At 39.5% G+C, this 21838-nt stretch overlaps 2 protein-coding genes across 3 annotated transcripts in view; both read right to left on the reverse strand.

Moving 5' to 3' along the window:
* Window positions 1-18118, reverse strand: part of LOC110527388 (solute carrier family 2, facilitated glucose transporter member 2) — a 40617-nt gene extending 22499 nt beyond the window's left edge. Inside the window, exons 1-7 of one of the 2 annotated variants that reach the window (XM_090240230.1) lie at window positions 17679-18118; window positions 12908-13003; window positions 12639-12832; window positions 12362-12486; window positions 11176-11291; window positions 9827-9989; window positions 8142-8248 (exon numbers count right to left, since the gene is read on the reverse strand). In XM_090240230.1, the coding sequence (XP_090096356.1) occupies window positions 8142-8248; window positions 9827-9989; window positions 11176-11291; window positions 12362-12486; window positions 12639-12832; window positions 12908-13003; window positions 17679-17693 (816 nt within the window). In that variant the 5' untranslated portion in view covers window positions 17694-18118. The remainder of the gene's footprint in view (window positions 1-8141; window positions 8249-9826; window positions 9990-11175; window positions 11292-12361; window positions 12487-12638; window positions 12833-12907; window positions 13004-17678) is intronic. The other variant, XM_036982705.2, reaches the window with a different exon arrangement.
* Window positions 18119-18272: 154 nt separating this feature from the next.
* Window positions 18273-21838, reverse strand: part of LOC110527385 (TRAF2 and NCK-interacting protein kinase) — a 54838-nt gene continuing 51272 nt past the window's right edge. Inside the window, 5 exon segments of the mRNA XM_036982688.2 lie at window positions 18273-20110; window positions 20238-20377; window positions 20645-20804; window positions 20881-21030; window positions 21450-21550. Of these exon segments, the coding sequence (XP_036838583.2) occupies window positions 20027-20110; window positions 20238-20377; window positions 20645-20804; window positions 20881-21030; window positions 21450-21550 (635 nt within the window). The 3' untranslated portion in view covers window positions 18273-20026.

Below are 21838 nucleotides of genomic sequence, written 5' to 3' on the forward strand. Positions count from 1 at the left end.
TAGAAAACGACAGACATATTACAGCATTAATACATGACTACAGACACATATCACATTATTAATACAGGACTACAGACACATATCACATTATTAATACAGGACTACAGACACATATCACATTACTAATCGAGGACTAGAGACACATATCACATTACCAATGTAGGTCTACAGACACATATCACATTACTAATGCAGGTCTACAGACACATCACATTACTAATGCAGGTCTACAGACACATATCACATGTTTATTACAGAATTAGAGATACATCACATTATTAATACAGGACCCCAGACATATCACATTAGTAATGCAGGACTACAGACACATATCATATTACTAATGCAGGCATACAGACACATATCACATGTTTAATACAGGACTACAGACACATATCACATTATGAAAACAGGACTACAGACACATATCACATTATTAATATTGGACTAAAGACACATATCACATGAGTAATAGAGGACCACAGACACATAACACATTACTAATACAGGACTACAGACACATTTCACATTATTAATATTGGACTACAGACACATATCACATGATGAAGAGAGGACTACAGACACAACACATAGTTAATACAGGACTACAGACACATATCACATTATTAATATTGGACTAGAGACACATATCACATGATTAATAGAGGACTACAGACACATATCACATTGTTAATACAGGACTACAGACACATATCACATTATTAATACAGGACTACAGACACATATCACATTATCAATATTGGACTACAGACACATATCACGTTATTAATACAGGACTACAGACACATATCACATTGTTAATACAGGACTACAGACACATATCACAATATTTATACAGGACTACAGACACATATCACATTATTAAAAGAGGACTACAGACACATATCACATTACCAATGCAGGACCCCAGACATATCACATTACTAATGCAGGCATACAGACACATATCACATTATTCATATTTGACTACAGACACATATCGCATGATTAATAGAGTACTACAGACACATATCACATTACCAATGCAGGACTACAGACACATATCATATTACTAATGCAGGCATACAGACACATATCACATTATTCATATTGGACTACACACACATATCACATGATTAATAGAGAACTACAGACAGATATCACATTGATAATGCAGGATTACAGACACATATCACATTATTAATACAGGACTACAGACATATCTCTTTGTTAATATTGGACCACAGACACATATCATATTATTAATACAGGACTACAGACACATATCACATTATTAATATTGGACTACAGACACATATCATATTATTAATACACGACTACAGACACATATCATATTATTAATACAGGACTACAGACACATATCACATGAATAATATTGGACTACAGACACATATCATATTATTAATATAGGACTACAGACACATCACATTTTTAATATTGGACTATATACATACATCACATTATGAATACAGGACTACAGACACATATCACGTGATTAATAGAGGACTACAGACACATATCACATTGTTCATACAGGACTACAGACACATATCACGTGATTAATAGAGGACTACAGACACATATCACATTATTAATTTTGGCTTACAGACAAATATCACATGATTAATAGAGGACTACAGATACAACACATTGTTAATACAGGACTACAGACACATATCACATTGTTAATACAGGACTACAGACACATATCACAATATTTATACAGGACTACAGACACATATCACATTATTAAAAGAGGACTACAGACACATATCACATTACCAATGCAGGACCCCAGACATATCACATTACTAATGCAGGCATACAGACACATATCACATTATTCATATTTGACTACAGACACATATCGCATGATTAATAGAGTACTACAGACACATATCACATTACCAATGCAGGACTACAGACACATATCATATTACTAATGCAGGCATACAGACACATATCACATTATTCATATTGGACTACACACACATATCACATGATTAATAGAGAACTACAGACAGATATCACATTGATAATGCAGGATTACAGACACATATCACATTATTAATACAGGACTACAGACATATCACATTGTTAATATTGGACCACAGACACATATCATATTATTAATACAGGACTACAGACACATATCACATTATTAATATTGGACTACAGACACATATCATATTATTAATATTGGACTACAGACACATATCATATTATTAATACAGGACTACAGACACATATCACATGAATAATATTGGACTACAGACACATATCATATTATTAATATAGGACTACAGACACATCACATTTTTAATATTGGACTATATACATACATCACATTATGAATACAGGACTACAGACACATATCACGTGATTAATAGAGGACTACAGACACATATCACATTATTAATTTTGGCTTACAGACAAATATCACATGATTAATAGAGGACTACAGATACAACACATTGTTAATACAGGACTACAGACACATATCACATTGTTAATACAAGACTACAGACATATATCACATTGTTATTACAGGACTACAGACACATTATTAATTCAGGACTACAGACACATATCACATTATTAATATTGGACTACAGACACATATCACATTATTAATATTGGACTACAGACACATATCACATGATTAATACAGGACTACAGACATATATCACATTGTTATTATTGGACTACAGACACATATCACATTATTAATATTGGACTACAGACACATATCACATTATTAATATTGGACAACAGACACATATCACATTATAAATACAGGACTACAGACACATATCACATTATTAATATTGGACTACAGACACATATCACATGATTAATACAGGACTACAGACATATATCACATTGTTATTACAGGACTACAGACACATTATTAATTCAGGACTACAGACACGTATCACATGATTAATATTGGACTAGAGACACATATCATATTGTTAATACAGGACTACAGACATATATGATATTATTAATACAGGACAACAGACACGTATCACATTGTTAATACATGACTACAGACATATATCATATTATTAATACAGGACTACAGACACATATCACACTATTTATACAGGACTACAGACACATATCACATTATTAATATTGGACTACAGACACATATCATGTTATTAATACAGGACTACAGACATATATTATATTATTAATACAGGACTACAGACATATATCACATGATTAATATTGGACTACAGACACATATCATATTATTAATACAGGACTACAGACATATATGATATTTTTAATACAGGACTACAGACATATATCACATGATTAATGTTGGACTACAGACACATATCATATTATTAATACAGGACTACAGACATATATCATATTATTAATACAGGACTACAGACACATATCACATTGTTAATACAGGACTACAGACACATATCACATGACTAATATTGGACTACAGACACATATCACATTACCAATGCAGGCGTACAGACACATATCACATGTTTATTACAGGACTACAGACACATATCACATTATTAATACAGGACTACAATCACACCTCACATTATAAATACATGACTACATACACACATCACATTATGAATACAGGACTACAGACACAAATCAAATGTTTAATATTGGACTACAGACACATATCACATTGTTCATACAGGACTACAGACACATATCAAATTGTTAATACAGGACTACAGACACATATCACATTATTCATATTGGACTATATACACACATCACATTATTAATACAGGACTACAGACACATATAACATTATTAATACAGGACTACAAACACATATCACATTATTAATATTGGATGACAGAAACATCACATTATAAATACAGGACTACAGACACATATGACATGATTAATAGAGGACTACAGACACATATCACATTATTAATTTTGGCTTACAGACAAATATCACATGATTAATAGAGGACTACAGATACAACACATTGTTAAAACAGGACTACAGACACATATCACATTATTAATATTGGACTACAGGCACATATCACATGATTAATACAGGACTACAGACATATATCACATTGTTATTACAGGACTACAGACACATTATTAATTCAGGACTACAGACACATACCACATTGTTAATACAGGACTACAGACACATATCACATGACTAATATTGGACTACAGACACATATCACATTACCAATGCAGGCGTACAGACACATATCACATGTTTATTACAGGACTACAGACACATATTATATTATTAATACAGGACTACAGACACATATCAAATGTTTAATATTGGACTACAGACACATATCACATTACCAATGCAGGACTACAGACACATATCACATTGTTCATACAGGACTACAGACACATATCAAATTATTAATATTGGACTATATACACACATCACATTATTAATACAGGACTACAGACACATATCACATTATTAATACAGGACTACAGACACATATCACATTATTAATATTGGATGACAGAAACATATCACATGATAACTACAGGACTGCAGACATATATCATATTATTAATACAGGACTACAGACACATATCAAATGTTTAATATTAGACTACAGACACATATCACATTGTTAATACAGGACTACAGACACATCACATGATTATTACTGGACTACAGACATATATCACATTATTAATACAGGACTACAGACACATATCAAATGTTTAATATTGGACAACAGACACATTTCACATTATGAATACAGGACCACAGACATATATCATATTATTAATGCAGGACTACAGACACATATCTCATTATTAATACAGGACTAAAGACATATCACATTATGAATACAGGACTACAGACACATATCACATTATTAATTCAGGACTACAGACACATATCACATTATTAATATAGGACTACAGACATATAACATTATTAATACAGGACTACAGCCATATCACATTACTAATATTGGACTACAGACACATATCACATGATTAATAGAGAACTACAGACACATATCACATTGTTAATACAGGACTACAGACACATATCACATTATTAATACAGGACTACAGACACATATCAAATGTTTAGTATTGGACTACAGACACATATCACATTATGAATACAGGACCACAGACATATATCATATTATTAATACAGGACTACAGACACATATCACATTGTTAATACAGGACTACAGACACATATCACATTATTAATATTGGACTACAGGCACATATCACATGATTAATACAGGACTACAGACATATATCACATTGTTATTACAGGACTACAGACACATTATTAATTCAGGACTACAGACACGTATCACATTGTTAATATTGGACTACCGACACATATCATATTATTAATACAGGACTACAGACACATATCACATTATTAATATTGGACTACAGACATATATCATATTATTAATACAGGACTACAGACATATATCATATTATTAATACAGGACTACAGACACATATCACACTATTTATACAGGACTACAGACACATATCACATTGTTAATACAGGACTACAGACATATATCACATTATTAATACAGGACTACAGACACATATCACACTATTTATACAGGACTACAGACACATATCACATTGTTAATACAGGACTACAGACATATATCATATTATTAATACAGGACTACAGACACATACCACATTATTAATACAGGACTACAGACACATATCACATGACTAATATTGGACTACAGACACATATCACATTACCAATGCAGGCGTACAGACACATATCACATGTTTATTACAGGACTACAGACACATATCATATTATTAATACAGGACTACAGACACATATCAAATGTTTAATATTGGACTACAGACACATATCACATGTTTATTACAGGACTACAGACACATATCACATTGTTCATACAGGACTACAGACACATATCAAATTGTTAATACAGGACTACAGACACATATCACATTATTAATATTGGACTATATACACACATCACATTATTAATACAGGACTACAGACACATATCACATTATTAATACAGGACTACAGACACATATCACATTATTAATTCAGGACTACAAACACATATCACATTATTAATATAGGACTACAGACATATAACATTATTAATACAGGACTACAGCCATATCACATTACTAATATTGGACTACAGACACATATCACATGATTAATAGAGAACTACAGACACATATCACATTGTTAATACAGGACTACAGACACATATCACATTATTAATACAGGACTACAGACACATATCAAATGTTTAGTATTGGACTACAGACACATATCACATTATGAATACAGGACCACAGACATATATCATATTATTAATACAGGACTACAGACACATATCACATTGTTAATACAGGACTACAGACACATATCACATTATTAATATTGGACTACAGGCACATATCACATGATTAATACAGGACTACAGACATATATCACATTGTTATTACAGGACTACAGACACATTATTAATTCAGGACTACAGACACGTATCACATTGTTAATATTGGACTACCGACACATATCATATTATTAATACAGGACTACAGACACATATCACATTATTAATATTGGACTACAGACATATATCATATTATTAATACAGGACTACAGACATATATCATATTATTAATACAGGACTACAGACACATATCACACTATTTATACAGGACTACAGACACATATCACATTGTTAATACAGGACTACAGACATATATCACATTATTAATACAGGACTACAGACATATATCATATTATTAATACAGGACTACAGACACATACCACATTATTAATACAGGACTACAGACACATATCACATGACTAATATTGGACTACAGACACATATCACATTACCAATGCAGGCGTACAGACACATATCACATGTTTATTACAGGACTACAGACACATATCATATTATTAATACAGGACTACAGACACATATCAAATGTTTAATATTGGACTACAGACACATATCACATTACCAATGCATGCGTACAGACACATATCACATGTTTATTACAGGACTACAGACACATATCACATTGTTCATACAGGACTACAGACACATATCAAATTGTTAATACAGGACTACAGACACATATCACATTATTAATATTGGACTATATACACACATCACATTATTAATACAGGACTACAGACACATATCACATGATAACTACAGGACTACAGACATATATCATATTATTAATGCAGGACTACAGACACATATCAAATGTTTAATATTAGACTACAGACACATATCACATTGTTAATACAGGACTACAGACACATCACATGATTATTACTGGACTACAGACATATATCACATTATTAATACAGGACTACAGACACATATCAAATGTTTAATATTGGACAACAGACACATTTCACATTATGAATACAGGACCACAGACATATATCATATTATTAATACAGGACTACAGACACATATCTCATTATTAATACAGGACTAAAGACATATCACATTATGAATACAGGACTACAGACACATATCACATTATTAATTCAGGACTACAGACACATATCACATTATTAATATATGACTACAGACATATAACATTATTAATACAGGACTACAGCCATATCACATTACTAATATTGGACTACAGACACATATCACATGATTAATAGAGAACTACAGACACATATCACATTGTTAATACAGGACTACAGACACATATCACATTATTAATACAGGACTACAGACACATATCACATGTTTAGTATTGGACTACAGACACATATCACATTATGAATACAGTACCACAGACATATATCATATTATTAATACAGGACTACAGACACATATCACATTATTAATACAGGACTACAGACATATCACATTATAAATACAGGACTACAGACACAAATCACATTATTAATACAGGACTACAGACACATATCACATTATTAATACAGGACTACAGACATATCACATTACTAATGCAGGACTACTGACACATATCACATTATGAATACAGGACCAGACCGACATGGATTAGACAGCAACAGACCAGATGTTCAGTAGACTAGATATTGAACGTACCAGTACAGCGATAGAGACTTGCGCCTCCTTCTCCACCTCCTCCTTCTCCCTCCTCATCTCCTCCAGGTCAGCTGATGGGTCATACTCTCCCTTCAGACGATGCAGACCTAAAAACGCACACACACACATCAAGTGTGTATTTTGGACACACCTACTCATTCAAGGGTTTTTATTTATTTATACTATTTTCTACATTGTAGAATAATAGTGAAGACATCAAAACTATGAAATAACATGTGGTAACCACAAAAGTTTTAAACAAATCTAAATAGCCACCCTTTGCCTTGATGACAGCTTTGCACACTCTTGGCATTCTCTCAACCAGCTTCATCTGGAATGCTTTTCCAACCGTCTTTTCCAACAGGAGTTCCCACATATGCTGAGCACTGCTTTTTCTTCACTCTGCGGTCCAACTCATCCCAAACCATCTCAATTGGGTTGAGGTCGGGTGATTGTGGAGGCCAGGTCATCTGATGCAGCACTCCATCACTCTCCTTCTTGGTTAAATAGCCCTTACACAGCCTGGAGGTGTGTTGGGTCATTGTCCTGTTGAAAAACAAATGATAGTCCCACTAAGCACAAACCAGCTGGGATGGCGTATCACTGCAGAATGCTGTGGTAACCATGCTGGTTAAGTGTCCTTGAATTCTAAATAAATCACAGACAGTGTCACCAGCAAAGCACCCCCATATGATCACACCTCCTCCTCCATGCTTTACGGTGGGAACTACACATGCGGGGATCGTCCGTTCACCTACTCTGCTTCTCACAAAGACACGGCAGTTGGAAACTAAAGTCGCAAATTTGGACTCATCAGAGCAAAGGACAGATTTCCACCGGTCTAATGTCCATTGCTCGTGTTTCTTGGCCCAAGGAAATCTCTTCTTATTATTGGTGTCCTTTAGTAGGAGTTTCTTTGCAGCAATTTGACCATGAAGGCCTGATTCACGCAGTCTCCTTTCAACAGTTGATGTTGAGATGTGTCAGTTACCTTAACTCTGTGAAGCATTTATTTGGGCTGACATTTCTGAGGCTGGCAACTCAAATGAACTTATCCTCTGTAGCAGAGGTAACTCTGGGTCTTCCATTCCTGTGGCGGTCCTCATGAGAGCCAGTTTCATCATAGCGCTTGATGGTATTTGCTACTGCACTTGAAGGAATGTTCCATATTGACTGACCTCCATGTTTTAAAGTTATGATGGACTGTTGTTTCTCTTTGCTTATTTGAACTGTCCTTGCCAAAATATGGACTTATTATTTTACCAAATATGTCTATCTTCTGTATACCACCCCTACCTTGTCACAACACAACTGATTGGCTCAAACGCATTAAGAAGGAAAGAAATTCCACAAATTAACTTTTAACAAGGCACACTTGTTAATTGAAATGCATTCCAGGTGACTACCTCATGAAGCTGGTTGAGAGAATGCCAAGAGTGTGGAAAGCTGTCATGAAGGCAAAGGGTGGCTACTCTGAAGAATCTCAAATATAAAATATATTTTGATTTGTTTAACACGTTTTTGATACTACATGATTCCATATGTGTTATTTCATAGTTTTGATGTCTTCACTATTATTCTACAATGTAGAAAATAGTAAAATAAAGAAGAACCCTTGAATGAGTAGAAACTTTTGACTGGTAATGTATTTTCTAAGAGAGAGCTGAGATTTCTACAGTACATACTCTTCTTGGCCTCCTCCACCATGCCTCTCTTGATGTAGAGGTATCTGGGACTTTCAGGACACAGTGGCAGCAGTAGAGACTGTAACACAGCAGGAGCTCCAGACAGACCCAGCAGCAGCGGCCAGTAGTAGTCATTACCCAGGAGGAACTCTAGACCTAGCACCTGGGGGACAAGGGGACAGAGATGAGGGACAGACATAGAGAGAGACAGGGGGACAGAGATTAGGGACAAACACAGAGAGATACAATTAGGGACAAACACAGAGAGAGACAGGGGGACAGAGATTAGGGACAGACATAGAGAGACAAGGGGACAGAGATTAGGGGACGGACACAGAGAGACAAGGGGACAGAGATTTGGACAGACATAGAGAGAGACAGGGAGAAAGAGATTAGGGACAGACATAGAGAGAGACAAGGGACAGAGATTAGGGACAGACATAGAGAGACAAGGGGACAGAGATTTGGACAGACATAGAGAGAGACAGGGGGACAGAGATTAGGGACAGACATAGAGAAAGACAGGGGGACAGAGATTAGGGACGAACACAGAGAGAGACGGGGACAGAGATTAGGGACGGACACAGAGAGAGACAGGGGGACAGAGATTAGGGACAGACACAGAGAGACAAGGGGACAGAGATTAGGGACAGACACAGAGAGACAAGAGGACAGAGATTCGGACAGACATAGAGAGAGACGGGGGACAGAGATTAGGGACGAACACAGAGAGAGACGGGGACAGAGATTCGGACAGACATAGAGAGAGACAGGGGGACAGAGATTAGGGACGAACACAGAGAGAAACGGGGACAGAGATTAGGGACGGACACAGAGAGAGACAGGGGGACAGAGATTAGGGACAGACACAGAGAGACAAGGGGACAGAGATTAGGTACAGACACAGAGAGACAAGGGGACAGAGATTCGGACAGACATAGAGAGAGACGGGGGACAGAGATTAGGGACGAACACAGAGAGAGACAGGGGGACAGAGATTAGGGGACGGACACAGAGAGACAGGTGGACAGAGATTAGGGACAAACACAGAGAGAGACAGAGGGACAGAGATTAGGGATGGACACAGACAGGAACGCAGGGATAGAGATTAGAGGACAGAAAGAGACAGGGAATAGAGATTAGAGGACAGAAAGAGACAGGGAATAGAGATTAGAGGACAGAAAGAGACAGGGAATAGAGATTAGAGGACAGAAAGAGACAGGGAATAGAGATTAGAGGACAGACACATAAATGTGTGTGTGTGTGTGTGTGTGTGTGTGTGTGTGTGTGTGTGTGTGTGTGTGTGTGTGTACGCGTGTGCACGCTTGCACATGTGTGTGTGGTTTTACCTGACTCAGTAGTATACCAGTAACAGTAGCCAGTTGATGTAAGGTTCCCAGAGCTCCTCTGTAGGCCATGGGAGCGATCTCCCCTATATACATAGGAACTAGCCCTGAGGACAGACCTGAGAGAGAGAGAGAGAGAAGAGGGGGACAAACGTAAAATACCAAAAATTGCATGCAGGGCAGAATTAGGCTGATACCAGCTGATTATCAAAATCCAGGAAAGAGCCATTCAATTCTACAACCACCGAAAAGGAAGTGATTCCCAAACCTTACAAAACAAAGCCATCACCTACAGAGAGATGAACCTGGAGAAGAGTCCCCTAAGCAAGTTGGTCCTGGGGAACTGTTCACAAACACAAACAGTCCCCACAGAGTCCCAGGACAGCAACACAGTTAGACCAAGCCAAATCATGAGAAAACAAAAATATAATTACTTGACACATTGGAAAGAATTAACAAAAAAACTGAGCAACTAGAATGTTATTTGGCCCTAAACAGAGAGTACACAGTGACAGAATACCTGACCACTGTGACTGACCCAAACTTAAGGAAAGACATGACTATGTACAGTACAGACTCGGTGAGCATAGCCTTGCTATTGAGAAAGGTTGCTGTAGGCAGACCTGGCTCTCAAGAGAGGACAGGCTATGTGCACACTGCCCACAAAATGAGGTGGAAGCTGAGCTGCACTTCCTAACCTCCTGCCAAATGTGTGCAATCACAGCAGCAAGATTTGTGACCTGTTGCCACAAGAAAAGGGCAATCAGTGAAGAACAAACACCATTGTTAATACAACCCATATTTATGTTTATTTATTTTATTTTTAATAATAAGTAAGTATGATAAGTTGTACTTTAACTATTTACACATATGACATTTGAAACGTCTTTATTATTTTGGAACTGAGAAGAACTGTTGCCTGATAAGTTGTATTACTTATTTCAGGTTTGTTTATTATCCACTTCACTTGTTTAGGCAATGTAAACATTAGTTTCCCCTGCCAATAAAGCCCCTGGATTGAAATTGAATTGAGAAAGAGAGAGAGAGGGGAGAAGGGGGCGAGACTAGAGAGTCAGTACAAGCTTTGTTCACACTTGTAGTGATAAGGATGTGCATAGTGGACAGAGCCGGGCCGAACACTTCCTTCCTGATGTGCTGTAGTGTGTGACTCAATGTATTGATAACTCACCACAGTAGAATCCCATGACACATCGTCCAGCGATGACCATGACGTGAGGTTTCCACATCTTAGCCATCACCATCAGTAGACCTGCTATTACTGCTAACACATTCACCATCAACATGCCCTTCACCCTGCACAGACAGCATAGGCATTAGCTCAGTGGGCTAACGCAGTCTTGTGGCATACAGATGACCCGAGTTCAAACCCAGTCAGTCACACAAGCACATTCAGTTTCGTCTTGAGACAGATAGAGGAAGAGGGAGGTTCGGATGCTCACACACACCTTCCTCTCAGGTCTCCAATAAAGCCCACCAGGAAGGACGACACCATTCCCCCAATGGAGAAGATCGACACAGACAGAGACCAATACATGACCACAGAGGGATGCACTTCCTGCGTCTCTGTACTGTTCTCTGATAGGAGGAGAGGCTCCTCAGGGAGCACCCCCAGGGACCTCCCATAATGCTGCTCTATCACCTAGGAAACAAAGTAAAGGTTTGTAATAATACTTGCTGTTTACTCATGACTAAAATAAACAGTGTATGTGTGTACCTTCTGTGGCGCATTGATGACTCCCAGGCTGTATCCGAACTGTAGAGAACCCAAGACTGCTGAAAACACTGCTAGGGTTAGAGTGCCTGTCAGCTGCTGTAGGACACACAGATGTGAAAAGGTGCCTGTAATGAGCTGACCTAGTGATGAGCTGTCCTAGTGGACAGGGAACCAGTTCAATGCACCATGCGGTCCCACCTGCTGTAAAATACTGCTTATAACAGAGCAACAAAACATCTTCACATTACTCAGTGTTACGGTTTCCTGATTCAACTAATCAAGGGCTTGATATTTACTTGACTAGCTGAGTTAGGTGTGTGACACATGCTGTTAATAAAAATATATGGACATTTCTGCTCTGTCCAAAATTACAACATACTGATTGCAACATTACCACAAAAATGGAGGCAAGTGGAAAGGTAGGGAACTTGTTTGTTGGCCCTGCATTAAAGACCAAAATTGGCAGCAAGAAAACCCTCTAATAAATACAAAGATACAGCAGTTTTATTTGAGGACCAAAACGTTGACCAAAACGCCATACATTTCTCATAAAAAACTAGCTCCCTGGTATACAGAAAATACCTGAGAACTGAAGCAAGCTTCCAGAAAATTGGAACGGAAATGGCGCCACACCAAACTGGAAGTCTTCCGACTAGCTTGGAAAGACGGTACCGTGCAGTATCGAAGAGCCCTTACTGCTGCTCGATCATCCTATTTTTCCAACTTAATTTAGGAAAATAAGAACAATCCGAAATTCCTTTTTGATACTGTCGCAAAGTTAACTAAAAAGCAGCATTCCCCAAGAGAGGATGGTTTTCACTTCAGCAGTAATAAATTCATGAACTTCTTTGAGGAAAAGATCATGATTATTAGAAAGCAAATTATGGACTCTTCTTTAAATCTGCGTATTCCTTCAAAGCTCAGTTGTCCTGAGTCTGCACAACTCTGCCAGGACCTAGGATCAATAGAGACACTCAAGTCTTTTAGTATTATATCTCTTGACACAATGATGAAAATAATCATGGCCTCTAAACCTTCAAGCTGCATACTGGACCCTATTCCAACTAAACTACTGAAATAGCTGCTTCCTCTGCTTGGCCCTCCTATGTTGAACATAATAAACGGCTCTCTATCCACCGGATGTGTACCAAACTCACTAAAAGTGGCAGTAATAAAGCCTCTTTTGAAAAAGCCAAACCTTGACCCAGAAAATATACAAAACTATCGGCCTATATCGAATCTTCCATTCCTCTCAAAAACTTTAGAAAAGGCTGTTGCGCAGCAACTCACTGCCTTCCTGAAGACAAACAATGTATACGAAATGCTTCAGTCTGGTTTTAGACCCCATCATAGCACTGAGACTGCACTTGTTAAAGGTGGTAAATTACTTTTTAATGGCATCAGACCGAGGCTCTGCATCTGTCCTCGTGCTCCTAGACCTTAGTGCTGCTTTTGATACCATCGATCACCACATTCTTTTGGAGAGATTGGAAACCCAAATTGGTCTACACGGACAAGTTCTGGCCTGGTTTAGATCTCATCTGTCGGAAAGATATCAGTTTGTCTCTGTGAATGGTTTGTCCTCTGACAAATCAACTGTAAATTTCGGTGTTCCTCAAGGCTCCGTTTTAGGACCACTATTGTTTTCACTATGTATTTTACCTTTTGGGGATGTCATTCGAAAACATAATGTTAACTTTCACTGCTATGCGGATGACACACAGCTGTACATTTCAATGAAACATGGTGAAGCCCCAAAATTGCCCTCGCTAGAAGCATGTGTTTCAGACATAAGAAAGTGTATGGCTGCAAACTTTCTACTTTTAAACTCGGACAAAACAGAGATGCTTGTTCTAGGTCCCAAGAAACAAAGAGATCTTCTGTTGAATCTGACAATTAATCTTAATGGTTGTACAGTCGTCTCAAATACAACTGTGAAGGACCTCAGCGTTACTCTGGACCCTGATCTCTCTTTTGAAGAACATATCAAGACTGTTTCAAGGACAGCTTTTTTCCATCTACGTAACATTGCAAAAATCAGCAACTTTCTGTCCAAAAATGATGCAGAAAAATTAATCCATGCTTTTGTCACTTCTAGGTTAGACTACTGCAATGCTCTACTTTCCGGCTACCCGGATAAAGCACTAAATAAACTTCAGTTAGTGCTAAATACGGCTGCTAGAATCCTGACTAGAACCAAAAAATTGGATCATATTACTCCAGTGCTAGCCTCCCTGCACTGGCTTCCTGTCAAGGCAAGGGCTGATTTCAAGGTTTTACTGCTAACCTACAAAGCATTACATGGGCTTGCACCTACCTATCTCTCTGATTTGATCCTGCCGTACATACCTACACCTACGCTACGGTCACAAGATGCAGGCATCCTAATTGTCCCTAGAATTTCTAAGCAAACAGCTGGAGGCAGGGCTTTCTCCTATAGAGCTCCATTTTTATGGAAGGGTCTGCCCACCCATGTGAGAGACACAAACTCGGTCTCAACCTTTAAGTCTTTACTGAAGATTAATCTCTTCAGTTGGTCATATGATTGAGTGTAGTCTGGCCCAGGAGTGTGAAGGTAAACGGAAAGGCTCTGGAGCAACGAACCGCCCTTGCTTTCTCTGCCTGGCCGGTTCCCCTCTTTCCACTGGGATTCTCTGCCTCTAATCCTATTACAGGGGCTGAGTCACTGGCTTACTAGGGCTCTTTCATACCGTCCCTAGGAGGGGTGCGTCACTTGAGTGGGTTGAGTCACTGATCTTCCTGTCTGGGTTGGCGCCCCCCCTTTGGGTTGTGCACTGGCGGAGATCTTTGTGGGCTATACTCGGCCTTATCTCAGGATGGTAAGTTGGTGGTTGAAGATATCCCTCTAGTGGTGTGGAGGCTGTGCTTTGGCAAAGTGGGTGGGGATATATCCTTCCTGTTTGGCCCTGTCCGGGGGTGTCATCGGATGGTGCCACAGTGTCTCCTGACCCCTCCTGTCTCAGCCTCCAGTATTTATGCTGCAGTAGTTTATGTGTCGAGGGGCTAGGGTCAGTTTGTTATATTTGGAGTACTTCTCCTGTCCTATCCGGTGTCCTGTGTGAATTTAAGTATGCTCTCTCTAATTTTCTCTTTCTTTCTCTCTCTCGGAGGACCTGAGCCCCAGGGCCATGCCTCAGGACTACCTGACATGATGACTCCTTGCTGTCCCCAGTCCACCTGGCCGTGCTGCTGCTCCAGTTTCAACTGTTCTGCCTGTGATTATTATTTGACCATGCTGGTAATTTATGAACATTTGAACATCTTGGCCATGTTCTGTTACAATCTCCACCCGGCATAGCCAGAAGAGGACTGGCCACCCCACATAGCCTGGTTCCTCTCTAGGTTTCTTCCTAGGTTTTGGCCTTTCTAGGGAGTTTTTCCTAGCCACCGTGCTTCTACACCGGCATTGCTCGCTGTTTGGGGTTTTAGGCTGGGTTTCTGTACAGCACTTTGAGATATCAGCTGATGTACGAAGGGCTATATAAATACATTTGATTTGATTTGATACAGGTTGCAAAATAGTTGGATGTACCGATTCCATGGCACATGGTCTATGACCTGAGTGTTTCCATTTGCTGCTAAGAGACAGAGTCATTAGCTCACTTGTTTTTGGTCAAAGGTTAAGGAATGGCTAAACAATTGCAACATTTAATTGGAGCTAACTCTGCAAATAGCACTGCTGGGTGATATTATAGTCAATCGGCCAATGTAATAAAACTCTTAGCAAAGGTGTTTATCTTTCATTTACAATCTGTAGAAACTACGAGAATAGAAAGGTTCAGAACTTTTGTGAAACATCACACAGTGGAAAATCTACGACAGCTAGAAGTCAAAACTGGATGGTCTTCAGAGATAGATGGGAGTGGTTGAGGAGAGCTGAAGGATGGGACTGAAAACAAACTAAAGATAACTCATGTAAAATATACTGTCCATGAAATGTACGTAGAACGTATAAACTGGAAGTAGAAGCCCAAGTATTGTTGTCCATTAGTTTAATCCAATTAGGGGAAAAAAATAAAGAAGGGAAATATATTAAATAAGATATATATTTAAAATAATATATATTTACTAAACAATATATATATGGGGGTAGGAGATGATGCAGTCAATTACAATGATGGAAGCGACAATCTGTCTGTAATATTAAAGCTGCTCTGCCCCCTAACAAAGTGATAAAGGTGTGTCAATGATGAAATAAAACACAGACCGCTTGCTGCTGTTCCTGTTTCCAGATGTGTTTCTGTCAGAACTAAAAAATAAAAACTGATCGAACCAACTCTCTCATGCCATCAACAAATGAACTGTCAAATGAAATGGTACTCTCCCTCGGTTCAATCACGACACACACGTACACGATGCACACATTCAGGGGCGGCAGGGAGCCTAGTGGTTAGAGCGGTGGGCCAGTAACCGGAAAGGTTTCTGGATCAAATCCCCGAGCTGACGAGGTAAAAATCTGTCGTTCTGCCCTTGAACAAGGCAATTAACCCACTGTTCCCTGGTCGGCTGTCATTGTAAATAAGAATGTGTTCTGAATGCCTAGTTAAATCAAATATAAACACACTCTCACACACACTCCTGTCCTTGTGTGTAGCTACAGTGTCAGTCAGGATTGAACAGTAGGAGCTTTTACTACATTATAAAACCAGCAACTTGGCTTTCAACATCTGTTTAGTAAATTGATTAGATACCTCAAAACGAGCGTGTGTGTGTGAGAGCTCGAGTGTGTAAAAGTGTACAAAGATCTTACCTTTCCCGACTCCATGACGGGTTCAGAGTCTTGACACCAGCTCCAACAACATGAACTGATCACACACACACTTCCAGGGTAATCATCAATCGCTGGGATCACGCTGTGTCCACGCACTCATCTCGATCTACACACAGCACTGGACAGAAAGACACACCGGAGCAGAGCACCTCTCTATCTGTACACCTTACTGGTGGCTGTTTATCATTCATGTCATCATTACCATTTACACATGGTGCCTAACACACTTCACCTCCTGTCTTAGGTTGTGTTTGTCACCCTGTTTTCATGGTGGTTCAACTATGTGATAGTGATTAGTGAACACACACACAGTGTCTGGGCTGGTCTCCACTGTTCACACACACCCTGGTCAACCTGAGCTCAGCACATTGGCTCTAAATGAGGGGGAAGGTCTGACACTGACACACACACACACACACACAAACACACAGGGAGGGACAGTATTAGGTAGGGTTAATGATATACCTTCAACAGGGACAAAGTCTGAGGGTCGGTGGCCTCAGCTGATAACTTACACTGCAACCCCTACACACACACCACAGAATATAAACAGAAATACGTAAAAAAAAGAACAATGTTCTAGTATCATTTATTTGACTGTTTTACAAAACATAGAAACCAAAACATTAGTGATGAGTTTGTCATTCAGAAACAAAGAGGTCTAGAGTTTTTATTTTAAAGAGTCCAAAAGTAGTGATCAGCAGCCTGTTCACCAGATAGAGGTGTATCACACACACACACACACACACACACACACACAACTCTTTATTGCTAACATTCTAAAAAGCAACCTGTCTCCATAACAGTAACTTAAGCAGTAACTTAAGCATGACATTTAAAGGAGCAGTCTGGAAGTTTAATTTCCCGGACAAAAGGGTTTCCCCTGCACTTGTTTGTAATTTGAGGGAGTGGGTCTCGGTGAATGTAATATTTCTTTGATGAATGTGTTTGCAGTCACTAAATATACATACATGACCCACACACGCATACCTCACAGAACTGTTGCATTCTGGGTAATGGAGTTCTACAGCATGGCTTAAAAGCATTAAAGAAAACAGCTTCAGATGTTCTCGTCTTTGTTTTCAGAAATGCAAATGTATTTAATAAAATGTCAAACATTATTTAATTTTTTTATAAATTAAGTTTTGTTTAAGATAAAATGATAATGTTCAATCTAAGGACATAAGATGCTATGAAATAGTTAATATAAAATGGTAAACCAACAGAAAGAGTGAACAAAACAACAGTAGATAAATCAGATGGCTTCATCATGCTTGGCACCGTACAAACAGGAAGGAGTCACAATCAGACCAGACCAATCAGGTGGGAGACAGCTTTACACAATAATTCTTTACACACAGAGACAGATAAGACAGACAGACAGACACAGAGTGGTTCATTCTCAGACAATTCTCAAATGATTCTCAGTTGAATCAGGTTTTACTCTGGCATTTCAGCATAACATAAAACACACAAACTGAACGGCAGAAACTAGCAGTGTGCTGTGCAAGTTATCAAGTTCTTCACATTACAATTCAAAAGTCATTTTAAAGTACCTAAAGAAACAAGAAACAAAACTTGAACAATGTGTTATTTAAAAGACAGAATGAAAGCATATTTCTAGTAAACAGCAGAATGTTGTTATTCTTGTTTTGTTTTAACAGTTAATCTGATGCAGCACCTTGAGAATTGAAAGACTTCAGAGTGGATAGAGGGACAGGAGGAGAAGAGGGAGACAGAGGGACAGGAGGAGAAGAGGAGGGAGACAGAGGCGGGGATTTTGTTTTAAAGGGACATAGCCAATATTTTAGAGAAGAGGGGTGGAGTGGTGGAGAGAGGGGGGAAGTGAAGGATGAAGTGGAGGAGAGAAAGAAAGATTAGGATCCGGAAGTTCCGGTTCGTCTCCACAGACGGTAGTCGAGATCTTGGAAAACCGGGAAACCAGCGCCCCCTTTATCTAAACACTCCTCTACCTTCAGACTCCTCTTCATAATAGTCATGTATCTCTTTATTATTTCATTCTTTATAGTCCTTTAAGTCTGTTACAGTGTTGTAGTCTCTCAGTGTTTCACTGTCTTCAAGTTTGATTCTCTCAGAGCCTGATTCATTTACACTTCAATTCTTTCACACTGATTTGATATTTGATTCCCTCAGCGTTCGATTCATTCAGCGTTTGATTCTCTCAGTTAGATTCAGTGTTGGACTTTCAGGGTTCAGGGTGCGATTTGATTCTCTTGGTCCATTGTTTTAATTGGCGTCTGAAATTAGAGTTGGCCCGTGATCGACAGCTGAGCATTCCAATAGGAAGATGGTGGGAGGAGTTAGTTTCACCAGTTCATCATGGAGCTACGGTTGAGGGTCATGAAGAAGACCTGACTGCTGCCTCCAGACCTCACCGATGCAAAGAACACCTAGACACACACACACCCAAACACAAACAGCATGAGAAGACATGATTGATACAGGCAATAGAGAATATGAATGTGTGTGTGTGTGTGTGTGTGTGTGTGTGTGTGTTTGTGCGCGCATGTTGTTTACCTTGTCATTCCTCTCACACAGGAACTTGAGTCTCTGGGCTCTCTTGTGCATGAAGACCCCGTCCAGGTGTCCTGTCTCCACAGACCTGATCTCTATGGCCTTCTCCCCCCAGCCCATGATCTGGCTAGAGTGGATATAGGCTGGAGGAGCAAAGATAGAAAGCGAGAAAGAGAAAGAGAGAGAAAGAGAAAGAGAGAGAGGAGAGTAGATAGAGACGATGAAGGAGAGAGAGAAGTTAAAGAATACACTATTAGTTTCACTGTAGACTATATTGTTCTATTATGGAACACAACAGTTGAGATTGAATCTGATTAAACTTCACAGGAACCTAAACAAGTTCCCACAGGCCTAAAACGAAGCTGAGCTCACACAAACACCCACACAAAAACACCCACACACACACTCACCAACAGAAGTAGGCATCTCTCCCCACTGCAGCACGACGTCTTTAGTGATGCGTCCATAGGTATTGACGTAGACTCCCTCATCTTCATAACACAACAACATCTCCATCCCGTCTGTCTTAGGAAGAATCACGATGGCATGGGGAGTCACCTGGGTCTGAATCTACAGACAAGACAGAGGTAATGGTTATCTACTGTCTATCTCCCTGCACTATATATCACACCACACACAGACTTACGTGTGAGGGGACGTAGATGTCGTAAGGGTTGCCAGAGTCGACGTCGATGACATGGAAGCCCAGGCTGGAGCCGTAGATGACCTTTAACCTCTGCCCCTCCTCCACCGTCAGGTCAACCAGCTGGGGGCGGTGCTGCAGGTCAGTGAACGACTGGGAGGTGGGGGGAGAGAGAGAGAGAGAGAGAGGTGTTACTATTGACCCCAGAGTAACTAGTATCAGACAACGTGACAAACCCCATAGTATTGTCACAGACAACAGTGCAACATTTCCTCTCAAGAAGTCCCTGTACTTCCAGGATGTCTACCTAACTACAGCATCACATCTCAACCCGGTGTGGGAGCAACCTTGAAGGTAGTCCCTGTACTTCCAGGATGTCTACCTAACTACAGCATCACATCTCAACCCGGTGTGGGAGCTACCTTGAAGGTAGTCCCTGTACTTCCAGGATGTCTACCTAACTACAGCATCACATCTCAACCCGGTGTGGGAGCTACCTTGAAGGTAGTCCCTGTACTTCCAGGATGTCTACATAACTACAGCATCACATCTCAACCCGGTGTGGGAGCTACCTTGAAGGCCATGAACTTGTGGTAGGGTTTGGGGGCCCAGGCATAGATCTCCACTGCGTTCTTCTGAGCGATCACCAGGAACTTGATCCTCTCGTACTTTACTGGAAACAACACACACAGGAGAGAGTCAACAACACACACAGAACAGACGGCAACAAACACACAACAAGTGGGTCCGTCACACACACAGAGAGAGGAACGACAGAGAGAGGGACGACAGAGAGAGGGACGACAGACAGAGAGGAGGACAGACAGAGAGGAGGACAGACAGAGAGGAGGACAAACAGAGAGGAGGACAGACAGAGAGGAAGACAGACAGACAGACAGAGAGGAAGACAGACAGACAGACAGAGAGGAAGACAGACAGACAGAGAGGAAGACAGACAGAC

Source organism: Oncorhynchus mykiss, chromosome 7 (assembly GCF_057628025.1).
Source record: "Oncorhynchus mykiss isolate SJ-2025 chromosome 7, ASM5762802v1, whole genome shotgun sequence".
In the NCBI taxonomy this organism is placed as follows: Eukaryota; Metazoa; Chordata; class Actinopteri; order Salmoniformes; family Salmonidae; genus Oncorhynchus; species Oncorhynchus mykiss.